This window comes from Hyla sarda, chromosome 9 (assembly GCF_029499605.1).
Source record: "Hyla sarda isolate aHylSar1 chromosome 9, aHylSar1.hap1, whole genome shotgun sequence".
In the NCBI taxonomy this organism is placed as follows: domain Eukaryota; kingdom Metazoa; phylum Chordata; class Amphibia; order Anura; family Hylidae; genus Hyla; species Hyla sarda.
The window spans coordinates 173,360,303-173,383,652 of NC_079197.1; the positions used below are offsets into that span (position 1 = coordinate 173,360,303).

The 23,350-nt window shown below is 49.1% G+C and overlaps 1 protein-coding gene across 3 annotated transcripts in view; it reads right to left on the bottom strand.

Annotated features, from left to right (window-relative positions):
• Positions 1 to 417: 417 nt before the first annotated feature.
• Positions 418 to 23,350, bottom strand: part of LOC130290563 (RNA-binding protein Nova-2-like) — a 159,436-nt gene continuing 136,503 nt past the window's right edge. For 2 of the 3 annotated variants that reach the window (XM_056538378.1, XM_056538380.1), the window contains exons 2-4: positions 18,979 to 19,122; positions 4,637 to 4,803; positions 418 to 2,114 (exon numbers count right to left, since the gene is read on the bottom strand). In XM_056538378.1, the coding sequence (XP_056394353.1) occupies positions 1,272 to 2,114; positions 4,637 to 4,803; positions 18,979 to 19,122 (1,154 nt within the window). In that variant the 3' untranslated portion in view covers positions 418 to 1,271. Of the gene's footprint in view, positions 2,115 to 4,636; positions 4,804 to 18,978; positions 19,126 to 23,350 lie in introns of all 3 variants that reach the window. The other variant, XM_056538379.1, reaches the window with a different exon arrangement.

The window sequence follows — 23,350 nt, forward strand, 5'->3', positions numbered from 1 at the left end:
AGTAGTTTTGCAACAGCTAGAGTCACCCTGGTTGGGAAATACTGCTCCAACACTGACCTGCTGTTGCTGAGATGAGAGGGAAGCCATGATTTACCTTTGAGGGAAAGCAAGGATCATCCAAATCAGTGTTTTCCAATCAGTGTGCCTCCAGGTATGGCAAAACTACAACTCCCAGCAAGCCCAGACAGCTTTTGGCTGCCCGAGCATGCTGGAAATTTCAGTTCTGTAACAGCTGGAGGCACCCTGGTTGGGAAACGCTGTCCTGAGCCTGCCGTTGCTGAGCTGAGAGGGAAGCCATGATTTACCTTTTCGGGATCTGGGAATCATTTAGATCATTGTTTCCATATCTCTGAGTTGTAGTACCGCACTGGTCCCCCATGAGCCCACGTCCCAAAAACCATACACCGCGCACACGTCTAGAATTCATCTTTTATAGTTTATGCAGCAAATATTAGGAAATATTTCTAACACTTACAGAGGATTTTGTCCGCCCCTTTTTTTTATTTTTATTTTTTTACACATCCAGAAAAAAAATCTACACCTGCTGTAAAAAGAGCAATTTTGGCCTTTTTTTTTTCTTTTTAATGTTACCACAGAAGCAGCCGAGAGGGATAACGTCGTCCAGTCTCTATCGTTGCCCCGGGAGGGTTTCTAACTACTGGGTCTGGAGTTGTGCGGGGCGCCCGGCGAGGGTTGGACAGTGGTTTTGGCACTAGTTCTAGGTAGGTTTTTGGCACGTATGAGATGTTGGACACAGGGGATAGCCACCTGTGAGTGTCCGGTCCCCGTCACAGGGTCATGTGATATGATCACGTAGTCCAGCGTCCGCCATGTTATCTGCCGTATGGTGTGTCTTGCTTCTGCGTCATCCAGAGGTCAGGTCCAGGGGTGGGGGGGTCATGAGTGGACTCATCTTTTTTTTTCTTTCCGCAGTGCAATATCTGCTGTTATTGCTTTTGTTCCTGTTTAAAATTTGAGCCTTCACATTTTTAGGGTTTTTTTTTGTATTTGTTTTTTTTAAATTTTATTCTTTCTGAAACGTCACCTTATAGCCGTGAAGTATGGAGCCTTCAAGTAACAGAACCCATGAGCTTATGTTTCCTGACATTATGGCAATGTTGTCAAGTCCTTATCAATATCCCGAAGGTGCAAGTCCGTCCATATTGAACCCACATGAATAAAAGACATCTGCTTGTCTCTATGACCCTATTACCCTCCCCCCCTCCCCCCCAAACTCATCGACCTCTCTCCCCACCATATTCGAAAGCATTTTAACCAACTTTTTGCGGGTTGCTTGACCGAACGTTTTGCTCATAGGCCACCCTTTGGCCGATCAGGTACTGTGCAGCTTGTGTCGCCCCCGGTGGTCCAGTGATGGTCACTTTCCTGCTCCTTGTTCCAGGGACAAACTCCCCTTTCTTTGAGATCTGGATTCGAGCTCCCGTCAGCTCTTGATATTCCACCAGTGTCTTTCCACCTTTGCCCAGTATGGCGCCCACCAATGTCTCTGGCACAGCCATCTCTAGTGTTTCTTTAGGGGCAACACTTTCTGCAGCTAACTTGTCCATGAGAATTCCTCCACCGCCAAGCCCAAGAGCCGGACTAGCTTCCCCTGCGTAGGATGCAAGAAGACTGACCGCCGCTGGATGGACACCACCTACCAGGGGGTTATAGCCTAAGCCTGTACTGTAACCATAACTGGCCAGTGTATTTAGGGCAGTAGAGATGGCCAAGAGGTCTCCACCAGAGATGGCTGGAGTTGCTGGCGCTGCTGTAGGAAAAGGGGCAAGGGCTTGTTCTGCTGACCCTCCGGCATAGGGGGATCCTGTAGGGTTGGAGTTGGCCACAGGACCCTGGGAGTTGATGTAGCTGATGTTGAGATAGGCTGTGCCCTGAGGGGGGTCCTCTCGTGCTTTGTGTATGATGCTTCTTATGGCGCACTGAACTTGACTTGGCTCCCCACTCACTGTCACTACCCGCTCCTGGAGATTTGGTCCTGCAGGTTTCTGGGAGAGCTGGACCCATGCCCCTGACTCTTCCATGATGCTGCGTACAGTGGATCCGCCCTTGCCAATGATCAGACCCGCTGTTGTGTTGGGGACGATCAGTTTGGCCTGAGGAAATTAAATGAAAACAATATTTTAGACTGGTCGGTTGGCTGGTAAATATTGGGCAGGGGTGGGGTCACTGTGGTAAATATTGGGCAGGGGTGGGGTCACTATGGTAAATATTGGGCAGGGATGGGGTCACTGTGGTAAATATTGAGTAGGGGTGGGGTCACTGTGGTAAATATTGGGCAGGGGTGGAGTCACTGTGGTAAATATTGGGCAGGGGTGGGGTCACTGTGGTAAATATTGGGCAGGGGTGGAGTCACTGTGGTAAATATTGGGAAGGGAAGGGGTCAGTATGGTAAATATTGGGCAAGGATGGGGTCACTGTGGTAAATATTGGGAAGGGGTGGGGTTACGGAGGTAAATGTTGGGAAGGGGTGGGGTTACGGAGGTAAATATTGGGAAGGGATGGGGTCACTATGGAAAATATTGGGCAAGGATGGGGGTCACTGTGGTAAATATTGGGAAGGGGTGGGATTACGGAGGTAAATACCGGGCAGAAATGGTGTCACTGGGGTATATTTTGGGCATTGGGTGGGTCACTGTGATAAATATTGGTCAGGGATCAGTTCAGGGTAGGAATCAGGTCTGGTTGGTAAATATTGGGCAGGGATTATATTTACAAATATTGGGCAGGGAAAGGATCGTTGTAGTAATATTGGGCATTTATGGTGTCAGGGTTGTAAATATTAGACAGTGATGGGGTCAGAACACTAAATATTGGGCAAGGCTTATAGTGATCCCTATGGGGCAGGGAGGGGAACAGGGTGATCACTATTAGGCAGGAATCAGGTCAGGGCTGTAAATATTTGGCAGAGTAGATAAGGAGTGATCACTATTGTGCAGGGATAGGGTCTGGATTGTAAATATTGGGAACAGGGACGGGATCACCATTGTGCAGGGATAGGGTCAGGATTGTAAATTTTGGTGAGGGATGGGATTACTATTGTGCAGGGATAGGGTCAGGGTGATCACTATTGTGCAGAGATGAGGGTCACTATTGTGCAGGGATAGGATCAGGGTGATCACTATTGTGCAGAGATGGGGTCACTATTGTGCAGGGATAGGGTCAGGGTGTTCACTACTGTGCAGAGATGGTATCACTATTGTGCAGGGATAGGATCAGGGTGATCACTATTGTGCAGAGATGGGGTCACTATTGTGCAGGGATAGGGTCAGGGTGTTCACTACTGTGCAGAGATGGTATCATTATTGTGCAGGGATAGGGTCAGGGTGATCAATATTGTGCAGAGATGGGATTACTATCGTGCAGGGATAGGGTCACGGTGATCACTATTGTGCAGGGATAGGGTTAGGACTATCAGTATTATGCAGGGATAGGGTCAGGATTGTAAATTTTGGCCAGGGATGGGATTACTATTGTGCAGGGATAGGGTCAGGGTGATCACTATTGTGCAGAGATAGGGACACTATTGTGCAGGGATAGGGTTAGGACTATCAGTTTTATGCAGGGATAGGGTCAGGATTGTAAATTTTGGGCAGGGATGGGATTACTATTGTGCAGGGATAGGGTCAGGGTGATCACTATTGTGCAGAGATGGGGTCAGGGTGATCACTATTGTGCAGAGATGGGATTACTATCGTGCAGGGATAGGGTCAGGGATGGGATTACTATTGTGCAGGGATAGGGTCAGGGTGTTCACTACTGTGCAGAGATGGTATCACTATTGTGCAGGGATAGGGTCAGGATGATCACTATTGTGCAGAGATGGGATTACTATCGTGCAGGGATAGGGTCAGGGATGGGATTACTATTGTGCAGGGATAGGGTCAGGGTGATCACTATTGTGCAGAGATGGGGTCACTATTGTGCAGGGATAGGGTCAGGGTGATCACTATTGTGCAGAGATGGGATTACTATCGTGCAGGGATAGGGTCAGGGATGGGATTACTATTGTGCAGGGATAGGGTCAGGGTGATCACTATTGTGCAGAGATGGGATTACTATCGTGCAGGGATAGGGTCAGGGATGGGATTACTATTGTGCAGGGATAGGGTCAGGGTGTTCACTACTGTGCAGAGATGGTATCACTATTGTGCAGGGATAGGGTCAGGGTGATCACTATTGTGCAGGGATAGGGTCAGGGTGATCACTATTGTGCAGAGATGGGGTCACTATTGTGCAGGGATAGGGTCAGGGTGATCACTATTGTGCAGGGATAGGGTCAGGGTGATCACTATTGTGCAGAGATGGGGTCACTATTGTGCAGGGATAGGGTGAGGGTGATCACTATTGTGCAAAGATGGGGTCACTATTGTGCAGGGATAGGGTCAGGGTGATCACTATTGTGCAGGTATAGGGTCAGGGTGATCACTATTATGCAGGGATAGGGTCAGGATTGTACATTTTGGGCAGGGATGGGATTACTATTGTGCAGGGATAGGGTCAGGGTTATCACTATTGTGCAGAGATGGAGTCACTATTGTGCAGGGATAGGGTCAGGGTCCTGTGAAGGGCAGTGTACCCTTTATGAGCACAGTGCAGTGCTTGAGGTGGCACATACCTGCTTGGCCCGCTCGGCACTGACGTTGTTTTGGGTGGGGATGAGTACCCCCAGGTCAGTCTTGTTTGCTCCTTGTGGCACCTCCCGCACCTTATCGGCTATGAAGTCCTGTACAGACAGCAGCGCCTCTGCCGTCCCCTGCACCAGACACACGCGCTCCGTTGTTCCTGTGATACATAACAGAAAAGTGAATAACAGGAAACACATGAGAAATGTTCAGAAGATCAGCAGCCACCCATCAGACTACTCTCCATCAAAAGCCTGCCCAGAGGATAGCCACCGTCCTGGGCTCTTCTACCCACATTCCAACCACCCAGACATGGTTCCTGCAAAGATTTCTGCTTCTCTTGGTCATTGCTTAGCACTGAGGAGAGCAGGGGAGGGAGGAGAGGAGGGTGGAGAGCAGAGGAGGGAGGAGAGCAGAGGAGGGAGGAGAGGAGAGGAGGGTGAAGAGCAGGGGAGGGAGGAGAGGAGGGTGAAGAGCAGGGGAGGGAGGAGAGGAGAGGAGGGTGAAGAGCAGGGGAGGGAGGAGAGCAGAGGATAGAGGAGAGCAGTGGAGGCAGGAGAGCAGAGGAGGGTGGAGGGAGGAGAGCAGATGAGGGAGGAGATCAGAGGAGGGTGGAGGGAGGAGAGCAAATGAGGGAGAAGAGCAGAGGAGGGTGGAGAGGAGTGAGGAGAGCAGAGGAAGAAGGATAGCAGAAGAGGGTGGGTAGCAGAGCAGGGTGGATACCAGTGGAGGCAGGAGAGCAGAGGAGGGAGGAGAGCAGGGGAGGGAGGAGAGGAGGGGGGAGAGCAGGGGAGGGAGGATAGCAGAGGAGGGAGGATAGTAGAGGAGGGAGGATAGCAGAGGAGGAAGGATAGCAGAGGAAGGAGGAGAGCAGAGGAAGGTGGAGAGCAGGGGAGGGAGGAGAGCAGAGCATGGATGATATCAGAGGAGGGGGGATAGCAGAGAGGGAGAATAGTAGAGAGAGAGAAAAGCAGAGAGAGCAGAGGAGGAGGATAGTAGAAAGGGAAGATTTTAGAGAGAGCGTATAGCAGAGGAGAGAGGATAGTAGAGAGAGAGGATAGCAGAGGAGGAGGGATCGCAGAGGGGGGATAACAGAAACTGAGAATAACAGAGGAGAGGTATAGCAGATGAGGAAGGATAACAAAGAATGGAGGATAGCAGAGGGTAGTAAAGAGAGCATAGCAGAGGTGGGGGATAGTAGACTGGGAGGATAGCAGAGGTGGGGGATAGTAGACTTGGAGGATAGCAGAGGAAGGAGGATAGCAGAGAGAGAGGATAGCAGAGGAGGGAGGATAGCAGAGGAGGTAGGATAGCAGACTGGGAGGATAGCAGAGGTGGGGGATAGTAGACTTGGAGGATAGCAGAGGAAGGAGGATAGCAGAGAGAGAGGATAGCAGAGGAGGAAGGATAGCAGATGAGGTAGGATAGTAGACTGGGAGGATAGCAGAGGAGGTAGGATAGTAGACTGGGAGGATAGCAGAGGAGGTAGGATAGTAGACTGGGAGGATAGCAGAGGGGGTAGGTTAGTAGACTGGGAGGATAGCAGAGGAGGTAGGATAGTAGACTGGGAGGATAGCAGAGGAGGTAGGACAGTAGACTGGGAGGATAGCAGAGGAGGTAGGATAGTAGACTGGGAGGATAGCAGAGGAGGTAGGATAGTAGACTGGCAGGATAGCAGAGGAGGGAGGGTAGTAGACTGGGAGGATAGCAAAGGAGGGAGGATAGTAGACTGGGAGGATAGCAGAGGAGGCAGGATAGTAGACTGGGAGGATAGAAGAGGAGGGAGGATAGTAGACTGGGAGGATAGCAGAGGAGGGAGGATAGTAGACTGGGAGGATAGCAGAGGAGGGAGGATAGTAGACTGGGAGGATAGTAGAGGAGGTAGGATAGTAGACTGGGAGGATAGAAGAGGAGGTAGGATAGTAGACTGGGAGGATAGCAGAGATGGGAGGATAGTAGACTGGGAGGATAGCAGAGGAGGTAGGATAGCAGAGGAGGTAGGATAGTAGACTGGGAGGATAGCAGAGGAGGGAGGATAGTAGACTGGGAGGATAGCAGAGGAGGTAAGATAGTAGACTGGGAGGATAGCAGAGGAGGGACGATAGTAGACTGGGAGGATAGCAGAGGAGGTAGGATAGTAGACTGGGAGGATAGCAGAGGAGGTAGGATAGTAGACTGGGAGGATAGCAGAGGAGGTAGGATAGTAGACTGGGAGTATAGCAGAGGAGGTAGGATAGTAGACTGGGAGGATAGCAGAGAAGGTAGGATAGTAGACTGGGAGGATAGCAGAGGAGGTAGGATAGTAGACTGGGAGGATAGCAGAGGAGGTAGGATAGTAGACTGGGAGGATAGCAGAGGAGGTAGGATAGTAGACTGGGAGGATAGCAGAGGAGGGAGGATAGTAGACTGGGAGGATAGCAGAGGAGGTAGGATAGCAGAGAAGGGAGGATAGTAGACTGGGAGGATAGCAGAGGAGGTAGGATAGTAGACTGGGAGGATAGCAGAGGAGGGAGGATAGTAGACTGGGAGGATAGCAGAGGAGGTAGGATAGCAGAGAAGGGAGGATAGTAGACTGGGAGGATAGCAGAGGAGGTAGGATAGTAGACTGGGAGGATAGCAGAGGAGGGAGGATAGTAGACTGGGAGGATAGCAGAGGAGGTAAGATAGTAGACTGGGAGGATAGCAGAGGAGGTAGGATATAAGACTGGGAGGATAGCAGAGGAGGTAGGATAGTAGACTGGGAGGATAGCAGAGGAGGTAGGATAGTAGACTGGCAGGATAGCAGAGGAGGGAGGATAGTAGACTGGGAGGATAGCAAAGGAGGGAGGATAGTAGACTGGGAGGATAGCAGAGGAGGCAGGATAGTAGACTGGGAGGATAGAAGAGGAGGGAGGATAGTAGACTGGGAGGATAGCAGAGGAGGGAGGATAGTAGACTGGGAGGATAGCAGAGGAGGGAGGATAGTAGACTGGGAGGATAGCAGAGGAGGTAGGATAGTAGACTGGGAGGATAAAAGAGGAGGTAGGATAGTAGACTGGGAGGATAGCAGAGGAGGTAGGATAGTAGACTGGGAGGATAGCAGAGGAGGTAGGATAGTAGACTGGGAGGATAGCAGAGGAGGTAGGATAGTAGACTGGGAGGATAGCAGAGAAGGTAGGATAGTAGACTGGGAGGATAGCAGAGGAGGTAGGATAGTAGACTGGGAGGATAGCAGAGGAGGTAGGATAGTAGACTGGGAGGATAGCAGAGGAGGTAGGATAGTAGACTGGGAGGATAGCAGAGGAGGGAGGATAGTAGACTGGGAGGATAGCAGAGGAGGTAGGATAGCAGAGAAGGGAGGATAGTAGACTGGGAGGATAGCAGAGGAGGTAGGATAGTAGACTGGGAGGATAGCAGAGGAGGGAGGATAGTAGACTGGGAGGATAGCAGAGGAGGTAGGATAGCAGAGAAGGGAGGATAGTAGACTGGGAGGATAGCAGAGGAGGTAGGATAGTAGACTGGGAGGATAGCAGAGGAGGGAGGATAGTAGACTGGGAGGATAGCAGAGGAGGTAAGATAGTAGACTGGGAGGATAGCAGAGGAGGTAGGATAGTAGACTGGGAGGATAGCAGAGGAGGTAGGATAGTAGACTGGGAGGATAGCAGAGGGGGTAGGATAGTAGACTGGGAGGATAGCAGAGGAGGTAGGATAGTAGACTGGGAGGATAGCAGAGGAGGTAGGACAGTAGACTGGGAGGATAGCAGAGGAGGTAGGATAGTAGACTGGGAGGATAGCAGAGGAGGTAGGATAGTAGACTGGCAGGATAGCAGAGGAGGTAGGATAGTAGACTGGGAGGATAGCAAAGGAGGGAGGATAGTAGACTGGGAGGATAGCAGAGGAGGTAAGATAGTAGACTGGGAGGATAGCAGAGGAGGGAGGATAGTAGACTGGGAGGATAGCAGAGGAGGTAGGATAGTAGACTGGGAGGATAGCAGAGGAGGGAGGATAGTAGACTGGGAGGATAGCAGAAGGCCCCTCAGTAGTAGTACTTTCTCAGATATGTTGTTTATTCCTGCAGTTTGTGGTCTGGAGGGGGGCACCACTTCCCGCCTCAGGCAGCAGAGACTGGTGTGCGTCTGATGGAGAGAGTTAGTGGGCAGCTCTGGCCTCCCGTCCCACCAATGTAATAAATGCCTCCATGACATCACGGCCCTCAGAGGTCACGGTTGATGACTCACGGACACGGATGGAAGGTTTTATTACCATGATATTACAGATAATCAGAAATGCATCATGTGACACAGCAATGACCAATCCAGGGGGCACACTGCACAGGCACGTGTCCTATGAAGTAGTGATGTCACTTATTCTGGCAATGTTAGTTTTGCAGATTATGTAATTTACATTGGCATAATGTCGGGTACCCTGATGATGCCACTCAATAGAAGTTAGAGATTATGATGTCATTAGCATAACTAACATAGTATGTGACATCATCAGGACTAGTGATGATATCCCTTACCACCATCACACGCTTTATATACTAACCTTGATAATGTCCCTATGCAGTGATATTAATAATCATAGTGGTGTCACTGTCCCTGATGAGGTCATTAACCCTTGTGATGTCACGTAACCTTGTATTGTCCTTTAAAGGGGTACTCCGCCCCAGACATGTTATCCCCTATCCAAAGGATAGGGGATAACATGTCTGGTTGTGGGGGTCCGGTCACTGGGACGCCCCCGTGATCTCCAGGCTGGAGCTGCAGCATTCACGAACAAAGAAGCCTTGGGCTTTCATGTTTGTGATGTCACCCCACACCCCTCCATTCATGTCTATGGGAGGGGTGTGACAGATAGTACATAGCCATCATGCCTCCTCCCATAGACATGAATGTAAGGGGCGTCCCTTTTGATAGGGAATAAGATGTCTTAGGGCAGAGTACCCCTTTTACCCTAATAATATCATTACCAAAGTCACTAACCCTCATTAATCCTGACACTATAACGTAAGAATTCCATGAGACAATGGGAAAGATAGATCAAAACCCATGCAGAGGAAAAGTTTTCCAGTCGCCCATAGCGACCAATCAAATTGCTTCTTTTATTTTTGAAAAGGCCCCTGAAAAATGAAAGAAGAAACCTGATTGGTTGCTATGGGCGACTGGTCAACTTTTTCTCAACACAGGTCTTGACGAATCTCCCCCCCCCCCCCCATGGAGCTGACAACACATAAGCAGATATGTCAGAAACCACATCAACATTTATATACGTGGATCACCTATCACTTATTCTTTATTTCTAATGTGTTCTGATTGTAGAGTTTTATGTTATTTACTGGACATGTTGTGGGCATGCTCTGTGACCTGAACAGAGGAGGGAGAGTAGAAGAGCTTTGTCCATCATCTATTAACATCAACCAATTAACCAATGGTAGAGGGCATGCTCTGTGACATGAACCAAGGTAACTGTTACGCCGAGCGCTCCGGGTCCCCGTTCCTCCCCGGAGCGCTCGCCTCATCTTCGTTGTTGCAGCGCCCCGGTCAGATCCACTGACCGGGTGCGCTGCGGGTCCGCCTTCAGCCGGGATGCGATTCGCGATGCGGATAGCGCCCGCTCGCGATGCGCACCCCGGCCCCCGTACCTGACTCGCTCTCCCTCGGTCCTGTCCCGGCGCGCGCGGCCCCGCTCCCTAGGGCGCGCGCGCGCCGGGTCTCTGCGATTTAAAGGGCCAGTGCACCAATGATGGTGCCTGGTCCAATCTTCCCAATTAGCTTAATTGGCTCCCACCTGTGCACTTCCCTATATCACCTCACTTCCCCTGCACTCCCTTGCCGGATCTTGTTGCACTTGTGCCTAGTGAAAGCGTTCCCTTGTCTGTTCCTAGTCCGTGTTCCTGACCTCCTGCCGTTGCCCCTGACTACGATCCTTGCCGCCTGCCCCCGACCTTCTGCTACGTCCGACCTTGCTTCTGCCTACTCCCTTGTACCGCGCCTATCTTCAGCAGTCAGAGAGGTTGAGCCGTTGCTAGTGGATACGACCTGGTCACTACCGCCGCAGCAAGACCATCCCGCTTTGCGGCGGGCTCTGGTGAAAACCTGTAGTGACTTAGAACCGGTCCACTAGCACGGTCCTCGCCAATCCCTCTCTGGCACAGAGGATCCACCTCCTACCAGCCGGGATCGTGACAGTAGATCCGGCCATGGATTCCGCTGAGGTGCCGCTGTCAAGTCTTGCCGACATTTTCACGATGATCACCCAACAAAATCACCAGCTGGCATACTTGTCCTCCGTGGAACAGCAACTGAACTCACAGTTACAGCAGCTGCTGCCACTGACACTGCAGCTGCAACTGCAACAACCATCTCCTCCGCCGTCTCCTGCAACTCCTCCGCAGCGTCCGGCCATGGATTCCGCTGAGGTGCCGCTGTCAAGTCTTGCCGACATTTCCACGATGATCACCCAACAAAATCACCAGCTGGCATACTTGTCCACCGTGACACAGCAACTGGAGTCACAGTTACAGCAGCTGCAACTGCAACAACCATCTCCTCCGCCGGCTCCTGCAACTCCTCCGCAGCAACCGGCCGCTCCTAACCCCTGCTTGTCTCTGCCGGACAAATTTGATGAGGACTCTAGACTCTGCCGTGGTCTCCTTTCTGGAAAGGCCTTGTCTGGGGCCACACCACTCTGGGACCGCAATGATCCTGCCACAGCCACAGTCCAGTCCTTCTTCGCTGAGGTCCGTGGTGTCTTCGAGGAGCCTGCCCGAGCTTCTTCTGCCGAGACTGCCCTGCTGAACCTGGCTCAGGGTGTTTCTTCCGTTGGCGAGTACGCCATTCAGTTCCGTGCTCTTGCTTCCGAGTTGTCCTGGAATAGTGAGGCTCTCTGCGCGACCTTTAAAAAAGGCCTATCCAGCAACATTATAGATGTTCTGGCCGCACGAGAGACTCCTGCTAACCTGCATGAACTCATTCATCTTGCCACTCGCATTGACATGCGTTTTTCCGGATGGCGTCTGGAGCTCCGCCTGGATATGGACTTTGTTCGCACGAGGCGTTTTTTCTCCCCGGCTCCTCTCTCCTCTGGTCCTCTGCAAACCGTTCCTGTGCCTCCCGCCGTGGAGGCTATGCAAGTTGACCGGTCTCGCTTGACACCTCAAGAGAGGACACGACGCCGCATGGAGAATCTTTGCCTGTACTATGCCGGTACCGAACACTTCCTGAAGGATTGTCCTATCCGTCCTCCCCGCCTGGAAAGACGTACGCTGACTCCGCACAAAGGTGACACAGTTCTTGATGTCAACTCTGCTTCTCCACGCCTTACTGTGCCTGTGCGGATATCTGCCTCTACCTTCTCCTTCTCTACTATGCTCTTCTTGGATTCCGGATCTGCAGGAAAATTTTTTTTGGCCTCTCTCATCAACAGGTTCTACGTTCCTGTGACCAGTCTCGCCAGACCCCTCTACATCTATTGTTTTTACAATAAAAGATTGGACTGTCTCGTACGTTTCCACACAGAACCCCTCCTAATTTGCATCGGACCTCATCACGGAAAAATTGAGTTTTTTTTCCTCAGGTTCTTTGGCCCCAAGAAGAGGGGGAGACCCAAGGGGGGGGGTACTGTTACGCCGAGCGCTCCGGGTCCCCGTTCCTCCCCGGAGCGCTCGCCTCATCTTCGTTGTTGCAGCGCCCCGGTCAGATCCACTGACCGGGTGCGCTGCGGGTCCGCCTTCAGCCGGGATGCGATTCGCGATGCGGATAGCGCCCGCTCGCGATGCGCACCCCGGCCCCCGTACCTGACTCGCTCTCCCTCGGTCCTGTCCCGGCGCGCGCGGCCCCGCTCCCTAGGGCGCGCGCGCGCCGGGTCTCTGCGATTTAAAGGGCCAGTGCACCAATGATGGTGCCTGGTCCAATCTTCCCAATTAGCTTAATTGGCTCCCACCTGTGCACTTCCCTATATCACCTCACTTCCCCTGCACTCCCTTGCCGGATCTTGTTGCACTTGTGCCTAGTGAAAGCGTTCCCTTGTCTGTTCCTAGTCCGTGTTCCTGACCTCCTGCCGTTGCCCCTGACTACGATCCTTGCCGCCTGCCCCCGACCTTCTGCTACGTCCGACCTTGCTTCTGCCTACTCCCTTGTACCGCGCCTATCTTCAGCAGTCAGAGAGGTTGAGCCGTTGCTAGTGGATACGACCTGGTCACTACCGCCGCAGCAAGACCATCCCGCTTTGCGGCGGGCTCTGGTGAAAACCTGTAGTGACTTAGAACCGGTCCACTAGCACGGTCCTCGCCAATCCCTCTCTGGCACAGAGGATCCACCTCCTACCAGCCGGGATCGTGACAGTAACTGTGCAGGGAGGTAAAGGACGTGAGCAGTTCTTATCACCTACTGACTTCTATGGGAGAGTATTGTGGGCATGCTATGTGACATGGAAAAAGGTAACTGTACAGGGAGGGAAAGGAAGTGAGCAGTTCTTATCACCTACTGACTTCTATGGGAGAGTATTGTGGGCATGCTATTTGACATGGAAAAAGGTAACTGTACAGGGAGGGAAAGGAAGAGAGCAGTTCTTATCACCTACTGACTTCTATGGGAGAGTATTGTGGGCATGCTATGTGACATGGAAAAAGATAACTGTACAGGGAAGGAAAGGAAGAGAGCAGTTCTTATCACCTACTGACTTCTATGGGAGAGTATTGTGGGCATGCTCTGAGACCTGAACAGAGGTCAGTGTACAGGAAAGGGGAGGAGGAAAGCTGTGTCCATCACATATTTATATCATCAATTGTGGAGGGTATGTTCTGTGTCATGTACAGAGGTCCCTGTGCAGAGAGGAGAGAGAGTGAACAGTCCCTATCACCTACTGACTTCTATTGTAATAGAATGTTGTGGGCATGCTCTCAGAAAGGAAAGGGCAGGAGGAGAGCTGTATCATCACCTATTGACCAATTGTAGAGGGCATGTTCTGTGCCATGTACAGAGGTCACTGTTGGCTGTCCGGGCATGCTGGGAGTTGTAGTTTAGCAACATCTGGAGGTGCGCAGGTTGAAGACTGATCTATGACATATACAGAGGTCACTGTGCAGGGAGGGGAAGGAAAGGATCAATCCATATAACCTACTGACGTCTGTAGTAGAGTGTTGTAGAATCTCTGTCCCCTATGCATGGAGAAGGAGGCGGTGAGCCTTGTAACATCACTCTCTCACGATAAGATGGCTGCCTTATGACCCTGCCTCCTGATATTGAGATGAAAAGTGATCTCTACAGAAGTGGAAGCGTCCACCTACATTTTTGAATTATTTTTAAAATATATACATATAATGACCGAATATTAAAAAAAAAAAAAAATTATAATAATAATAATTTTTTCAATGTGGAAATTCTGAGCAGAGCAGCAGCCTCCCATTGTTTTCATTAGGATTCTGCAGCTCTGGAATTGGACTATGTTGTCTGGAATTGGTCTATGTTGAAAAAATAAAACATGTTTATTCTTTTGGCAGGATCCGCTTGGAAAAGCCCATTGGTCAATGGGACAATTACTTCCAAAGCATTTTTCCGTGGAACAATTCTGCACCAATTCTGGACAACGCAGATCCACTGAGGAAGTTCAGCAAGGAAATTCCTTGCTTAGTTTCCTCAGTGTGCATGGGCGCTCTTCAGTAAGATGGAGGTCCATGGCACTTCCATGTGAAGGAGGCTTCTCTGCAGCTTCCCGGGGTTCATGATGTATGGAGGTCATTGCTGTCTGATCTACTGCCTGAATGTAATGCAGTGTGACCCCCGCCCTCCATTTAAACCCTAGTTTCGGCCACTTTGGGTGACTATGGAGAGTGTGATATGACCATGAGATGCCGTGCATGGTTTGGGGTGCACCCCTCCACTCATGTATAATATCGGGGAGCGGGAAGGTACCTGTCCAGCGGCCGGTGTGGAGGTTACAGACTCCAGGAAGATTTAGTGACCGCTTATAATCTACCTAGAAAAATAAAGCAGCAAAAATATCGGAAAAAATAGAGACAAAGAGATGATTTATCACAAGGCTCAGTGACTGGATTCACAGCACCCTCCCCACTGTTCCGCCATCTCTGAGCCTGGTGCCGGCTAACGTAGAGGTTTCCATGGTGACTCCAGGGCTCAGTGGTTACCATGGAAATGCCGAAAGGACTGAGGTGCAGCCCATTACACACTGGGCAACAGTTCGCTATTGACCGTTGTCATGGCAATGGAGGCCTGCTGTCTCTCGCTGAGCCTGACTGGCTGTGAGTCCTCACCATGGAAACCTATTCTAATTTAAGCTTTGGCCTAGCATAGTGGTCTCCAATCTGTGGACCCTAGTTGGCTGTCTGGCCATGCTGGGAGTTATAGTTTTTGCAACATCTAGAGGCCCACAGTTTGGAGACCAAGCCAAGCCCAAGCTGCCTCCCCAATAACCAGTGTCACCTTAGAAATGTTCCCCTTTTCCATGGTTGTTTACCTAAAACCTATGGAGGGAACTCAAAGCTACACCCCCGATATAAGGAAATAATTCTCCGTAAAGTGAGATCTACCACTGTGTGACTCCTGGACTAAGTATAAGCATGTAAGATCCTCAGTGACCAGAGAGGGCGCTCCTGGGGGCAACAGGAAGAGGAAAGGTCGGCTCCTCCAATCCAATAAATGGGACACCAGCCAATCCATCACCAACACCGTCAAGTACCCAAGCTTGAACGTCTTATGAAACCAGTCTAATCTGTCCACCAGTGGTCTTCAAACAGTGGACCTCCAGATGTTGCAAAACTAAAACTTCTGGCATGCTGAAGGCCCACAGTTTGGAGACCACTGCTATGCACAGTCCAGCTCTTTCCATATTTTTCTATTTCATCTTCTTCCGGGACGTCATGCACAAGTTTCTACAGCCCAGTAGGATGTAGACAGAAATATCCAGAAGACGTTGCAAAATAATTATTTAATTATATATATAATTATATATTATCACATACACTATATGGAGAAAGTTACTTGGACTCCAGTTTTTAAAGGGGTTGTGCGCTGCCCTGCAGTTCGGAGCTCCGCTCATAGCGTCCGGAAGTTCATTACTCCGAACGCTGTGTGCGGGCTTCCATATTCGCAGCCGCCAGGCGTGATGTCACGCCCGGCCCCTCGCGACGTCTCACCCACCCCATCGTGACGTCTCGCCCGCCCGTTCACCCCCTCAACAAAAGTCTATGGGAAGGGGGCGCGACCGCTGTCACGCCCCCTTCCCATAGACTTTGGTAGAGGGGGCAGGCGTGATGTCCCGAGGGGCCGGGCGTGACGTCACGCCCGGCGGCTGCGAACACGGAAGCCCGCACACAGCGTTCGGAGTAATGAACTTTCGGACGCTGTGAGCGGAGCTCCGAACTGCAGGGCAGCGCACAACCCCTTTAATCACAAAATTCCAGTATCTCTCATAAGTTAGTCAACCCTTATATTTTGTAAATAAGGTCTTGGGTGTGAATGGGGAGCAGATGTCCTAAATTTGGTGATATCGCTTTCACACTCTCTAGTACTTGTCACTGGAAGCTTAACATGGCAACTTATGGCAAAGAACTCTCTAAAGATCTGGAAAAAAGAATTGTTGTTCTACATAAAGATGGCAAAGGCTATAAGAAGATTGACCCTGAAAATGAGCTGAAGCATGGTGGGCAAGACCATACAGCAGTTTCACAGGAAAGGTTCCACTCAGAACAGGCCTCACCATGGTCGATCAAAGAAGAGTGCACATGCTCAGTGTCATATTCAAAGGTTGTCTTTATGAAATAGATGTATGAGTGCTGCCAGCATTACTGCAGAGGTTAAAGGGGTGGGGAGAGGGTCAGCCTGTCAGTACTCAGATCATACGCCACACACTGTATCAAACTGTCGTCCCAGAAGGAAGCCTCTTCTAAAGATGAAGCACAAGAAAGCCTGTAGTTTGCTGAAGACAATCAGACTAAGGACAGGGATTACTTGAACCATGTCCTTCTCGCTAAGACATGCGCCGACAATTGGACAGAACAACCAAAATAAAATTGCACCAGTAGATCCCTTAGGTTCTGGGCACGAGCAAATCAACGGGATCTTTGGGATTTTTGGCATAGGGTCTGTCATTTAACTGGAAAAAAATTGCTCTATATTGTTGAAAAAGCTGCACTGTGCAGACCCACTGAAGAGATGTGCGAGTCACCGCGCATGCGCAGTGTACTCGCACACATCGCGGCCGCTCCCCCTGCTCTATGAGCTAGGCCAAGAGCTGCCCGGAAGTGCGAGTATACTGCGAATGCGCGCGTCATGTCTGCTTGTAGCGGCGTATTGCCTCTCCGAGCAGGCACATGTAAAGGCAGCATACAGTGGTCTTTCAGCGGCGGATCCACAGCGAAATACGCGCGGAAAATCCGCTTGTCTGAACGTACCCTTAAACTTATCCAACAGATCCAAACTGATCCAACAGGTCCAAACTGATCCAACAATCTGAACTGATCCAACACATCTGAACTGATCCAACAGATCTAAACATATCCAACAGGTTTTAACTGATCCAACAGAACCATCAAAAATGTTTGTTCTTTCTTTAAGAATGGTTATTATTATTATAAGTAACCCTATAAGGTCAGTTTCACAAGGGTGTAATACTGCCTTATTAATGCATCCAATTTACCTCTGCTAGTCCTGGCCCCGCCATGTTTCTGATGACCCGGACTGACAGCTGTCAGTTTGGGTCATCTGACCTGCAGCTGCAATACAGGAGCTGCTGATAAATTCTGGACCAAAGAGTGCAGCCTGCAGAGGTATATTGTCTGGTCAAATGCCGTACGCCATGACAAAAGCCAGATGGACCTATTTCGAGTCAGTAGGATCCATCTGGTACTTTTGGTGTCCGGCATGCACAGGATCCGCCATTTTTAAGATTGTTATGCTCCTATGATAGAACTGAGGGGGTGGGCACCCCTTTATCCTTTTTGATATTTATTGAAATTTTTATGACAACTGATGATGCCTGGTTAAAGCAATTCATGAGTTTGGAATTAAAAAGGTTGAACAGGCCCATTTCTGCATCAGCCTTGGCATCAGTTGTGATCAGTTGAGGTACAGACACTGATCCTGAGGGAGCTGATTTATGGGGAGTTATAAACTCTGTACAGCTGTTATAGTATCCAGTATATTTGAATATACCCATAATAGATTGGGCAGAAGTCTGTATGTGATGTTAATATAAGAAAATACATCAAGTTACAAAACATGACCCTTCCTAAACTTCCCTATTTTCTTACCTACCATAACCATATAGAAAACTGGACTTTGAGCCCATCCACATAGGAGCTCTGCCTTATACAGCCCATAGGAGCTCTGCCTTATACAGCCTATAGGAGCTCTGCCTCAGAGACAACCCCTCCATATAGAAGCTCTGCCTTATAGTCCATCCTCAGAAGAGCTCTCCAACTTGGAGTCCATCCCCATAGCAGCTCAGTCTTATAGAATCCATAGTGTCTATGCCTTATAGAGTCCATCCTTAGAGGAGCTATGCCTTATAGAGTCCATCCTCAGAGGGTCTCTGCCTTATGAGTCCATCCTCAGAGAAGCTATGCCTTATAGAGTCCATCCTCAGAGGAGCTATGCCTTATAGAGTCCATCCTCAGAGGAGCTATGCCTTATAGAGTCCATCCTCATAGGAGCTCTGCCTTATAGAGTCCATCCTTAGAGGAGCTATGCCTTATAGAGTCCATCCTCAGAGGAGCTCTGCCTTATAGAGTCCATCCTCAGAGGAGCTCTGCCTTATAGAGTCCATCCTTAGAGGAGCTATGCCTTATAGAGTCCATCCTTAGAGGAGCTATGCCTTATAGAGTCCATCCTTAGAGGAGCTCTGCCTTATAGAATCCATCCTCAGAGGAGTTCTGCCTTATAGAGTCCATCCTCAGAGGAGCTCTGCCTTATAGAGTCCATCCTCAGAGGAGCTCTGACTTATAGAGTCCATCCTCAGAGGAGCTCTGCCTTATAGAGTCCATCCTCAGAGGAGCTCTGCCTTATAGAGTCCATCCTCAGAGGGTCTCTGCCTTATAGAGTCCATCCTCAGAGGAGCTCATCCCCATAGTGGCTATGCCTTATAAAAAATAATTCCTCTACAAAGGACATCTGCTCCATGGACAACCTGTTCCCAAAGGAGCTCTAGCTTTCATTTCTATTGAAGTTCTGCCTCATTGATCGCTTCCTGCCTCCTGATACATCATTATTTATTCTCTTGTGAAGCATTATAATCTGCCTTGCTTAGTATTACCATACTGTGCCCATGGATCAATCAAACCATGACAAATGTCCGCATATAACCTACAGCGAGGCCGCAATGGCCAGATTGCACTAACCTGGGTAGAAGTCTTTAGACTTGGACAGTTTGATGGTGGCCCCCGTCTCACGCTGGAGCTGGACAATCGTTTGACCTCCTTTTCCGATAATTGATCCAGCAGCATAACTCGGTATCAGCACCTTCAGGAAGAGTTCGCTGTCGTCTGCTGAAAAACACAACACAATTCTGCAATGTCACATCTGAGCACTGGAGAGGCCATCAGACCCTCGCGGCATGACTCTACATTCATCATGTAAAACGGTTTCTAAAAAAGTCATCACTTTTCTGTGTGAAGTATAGAGGGCTCGGGATGGGAAGATTGAGGATTCTGATTTAGGGTCAGACAGGTTTCCCGTTTTTTGGAAATTAATCTTTACTTTCTGTATAAATAAAAAGTAATCAGGATTCTCCCTCACTCCTCGTAGACTGTAAGCTCTTGTGATCAGGGTCCACACTCATATGCAGATAGGAATGGCTTCAAATGGAACATTGGCTCATCAAGGCGCAAGAAGGACTCAGAGCACAGCCAGGTAAAACGTAACAAAATATTTAATCCCATGAGGCAATGCGTTTCACTGCACTTGCGCAGCTTCTTCAGGCATCAATGCCTGAAGAAGCTGCGCAAGCGCAGTGAAACGCGTTACATCTTGGGATTAAATCTTTTGTTGCGTTGTACCTGGCTGTGCTTTGAGTCCTTCCTGGGCCTTGATGAGCCAATGTTCCATTTGAAGCCATTCCTATCTGCATACCTACTCGAGCCGGAGGGCAGCGGACAACTGGTCTTCACTTACATGTGTTACCATTGTTGTGTATGTTGGTACGCAACAATTTAGGGTGAGCAGCTTTCATGCCTTCCCGTTATTAATCCTTGTATCATTTTTAATACACTATTATCCCTGTTTTTAGTCTCACTCCTCGTAGACTGTAAGCTCTTGTGATCAGGACCCTCACTCCTCATAGACTGTAATCTCTTGTGATCAGGATCCTCACTCCTCATAGACTGTAATCTCTTGTGATCAGGATCCTCACTCCTCATAGACTGTAATCTCTTGTGATCAGGACCCTCACTCCTCATAGACTGTAATCTCTTGTGATCAGGATCCTCACTCCTCATAGACTGTAAGCTCTTGTGATCAGGACCCTCACTCCTCATAGACTGTAATCTCTTGTGATCAGGACCCTCACTCCTCATAGACTGTAATCTCTTGTGATCAGGATCCTCACTCCTCATAGACTGTAATCTCTTGTGATCAGGATCCTCACTCCTCATAGACTGTAATCTCTTGTGATCAGGATCCTCACTCCTCATAGACTGTAATCTCTTGTGATCAGGGTCCTCACTCCTCATAGACTGTAATATCTTGTGATCAGGACCCTCACTCCTCATAGACTGTAATCTCTTGTGATCAGGACCCTCACTCCTCATAGACTGTAATCTCTTGTGATCAGGACCCTCACTCCTCATAGACTGTAATCTCCTGTGATCAGGACCCTCACTCCTCATAGACTGTAATCTCTTGTGATCAGGACCCTCACTCCTCATAGACTGTAATCTCTTGTGATCAGGACCCTCACTCCTCATAGACTGTAATCTCTTGTGATCAGGATCCTCACTCCTCATAGACTGTAATCTCTTGTGATCAGGACCCTCACTCCTCATAGACTGTAATCTCTTGTGATCAGGATCCTCACTCCTCATAGACTGTAATATCTTGTGATCAGGACCCTCACTCCTCATAGACTGTAATATCTTGTGATCAGGACCCTCACTCATCATAGATTGTAATCTCTTGTGATCAGGACCCTCACTCCTCATAGACTGTAATCTCTTGTGATCAGGACCCTCACTCCTCATAGACTGTAATCTCTTGTGATCAGGATCCTCACTCCTCATAGACTGTAATCTCTTGTGATCAGGATCCTCACTCCTCATAGACTGTAATCTCTTGTGATCAGGACCCTCATTCCCCATAGACTGTAAGCTCTTGTGATCAGGATCCTCACTCCTCATAGACTGTAATCTCTTGTGATCAGGGTCCTCACTCCTCATAGACTGTAATCTCTTGTGGTCAGGATCCTCACTCCTCATAGACTGTAATCTCTTGTGATCAGGACCCTCACTCCTCATAGACTGTAATCTCTTGTGATCAGGACCCTCATTCCCCATAGACTGTAATCTCTTGTGATCAGGATCCTCACTCCTCATAGACTGTAATATCTTGTGATCAGGACCCTCACTCCTCATAGACTGTAATCTCTTGTGATCAGGATCCTCACTCCTCATAGACTGTAATCTCTTGTGATCAGGACCCTCACTCCTCATAGACTGTAATCTCTTGTGATCAGGACCCTCACTCCTCATAGACTGTAATATCTTGTGATCAGGACCCTCACTCCTCATAGACTGTAATCTCTTGTGATCAGGACCCTCACTCATCATAGACTGTAATCTCTTGTGATCAGGACCCTCACTCCTCATAGACTGTAATCTCTTGTGATCAGGACCCTCACTCCTCATAGACTGTAATCTCTTGTGATCAGGACCCTCACTCCTCATAGACTGTAATCTCTTGTGATCAGGACCCTCACTCCTCATAGACTGTAATCTCTTGTGATCAGGATCCTCACTCCTCATAGACTGTAATCTCTTGTGATCAGGATCCTCACTCCTCATAGACTGTAATCTCTTGTGATCAGGACCCTCATTCCCCATAGACTGTAAGCTCTTGTGATCAGGATCCTCACTCCTCATAGACTGTAATCTCTTGTGATCAGGATCCTCACTCCTCATAGACTGTAATCTCTTGTGATCAGGGTCCTCACTCCTCATAGACTGTAATCTCTTGTGATCAGGATCCTCACTCCTCATAGACTGTAATATCTTGTGATCAGGACCCTCACTCCTCATAGACTGTAAGCTCTTGTGATCAGGACCCTCACTCCTCATAGACTGTAATCTCTTGTGATCAGAATCCTCACTCCTCATAGACTGTAATCTCTTGTGATCAGAATCCTCACTCCTCATAGACTGTAATCTCTTGTGATCAGGACCCTCACTCCTCATAGACTGTAATCTCTTGTGATCAGGGTCCTCACTCCTCATAGACTGTAATATCTTGTGATCAGGACCCTCACTCCTCATAGACTGTAATCTCTTGTGATCAGGATCCTCACTCCTCATAGACTGTAATCTCTTGTGATCAGGACCCTCACTCCTCATAGACTGTAATCTCTTGTGATCAGGATCCTCACTCCTCATAGACTGTAATCTCTTGTGATCAGGACCCTCACTTCTCATAGACTGTAATCTCTTGTGATCAGGGTCCTCACTCCTCATAGACTGTAATCTCTTGTAATCAGGACCCTCACTCCTCATAGACTGTAATCTCTTGTGATCAGGATCCTCACTCCTCATAGACTGTAATCTCTTGTGATCAGGATCCTCACTCCTCATAGACTGTAATCTCTTGTGATCGGGACCCTCACTCCTCATAGACTGTAATCTCTTGTGATCAGGACCCTCACTCATCATAGACTGTAATCTCTTGTGATCAGGACCCTCACTCCTCATAGACTGTAATCTCTTGTGATCAGGACCCTCACTCCTCATAGACTGTAATCTCTTGTGATCAGGACCCTCACTCCTCATAGACTGTAATATCTTGTGATCAGGATCCTCACTCCTCATAGACTGTAATCTCTTGTGATCAGGACCCTCACTCCTCATAGACTGTAATCTCTTGTGATCAGGATCCTCACTCCTCATAGACTGTAATCTCTTGTGATCAGGACCCTCACTCGTCATAGACTGTAATCTCTTGTGATCAGGATCCTCACTCTTTTATTATAATTTCTGATATTATAAGGTTCTGCTGAATCTGTTGGTGCTATAAATTATTATTACTTATTCTTGTACATACTGATCTGTAGAAGCTTAGTCCTCTCACCAAGGTTTTGTTCCACCTGCTCTCAGACGAGGGTTGGTGACAATTTTATGGAATCCAGACAATGATCTGTGAGCTGAACATTCTGGGCTCATATTAGCTTCTCCTTCCCCTCTAGAGTTTTCTGTCCCCTCCAAACTCTTCTGTCCCCTCACAGACCCCTCTCTAGTGCTCCGGACCCCTTTCTCCTCTCCAGATCTCTGTCCCATCCTCTCCTGCTCCTCTTGCTCCTCTCCAGACACATCTGTCACCCCCTTTATCCATCTCTAGACTCTTCTGTCTGCCATCACACTTCTCTGTCCCTTTAAAACAAATCCATCCATTTGCCTCGAGACATTTTTTTCCCTTTCGGACCCTTTGTTGCCTCCAGACCCCTCTATCCACTTCATACCACTTCTTCCCTCCAAAGCTTTCTGTCATTTCTAGATCCCTCTGTTCTCTCCAGAA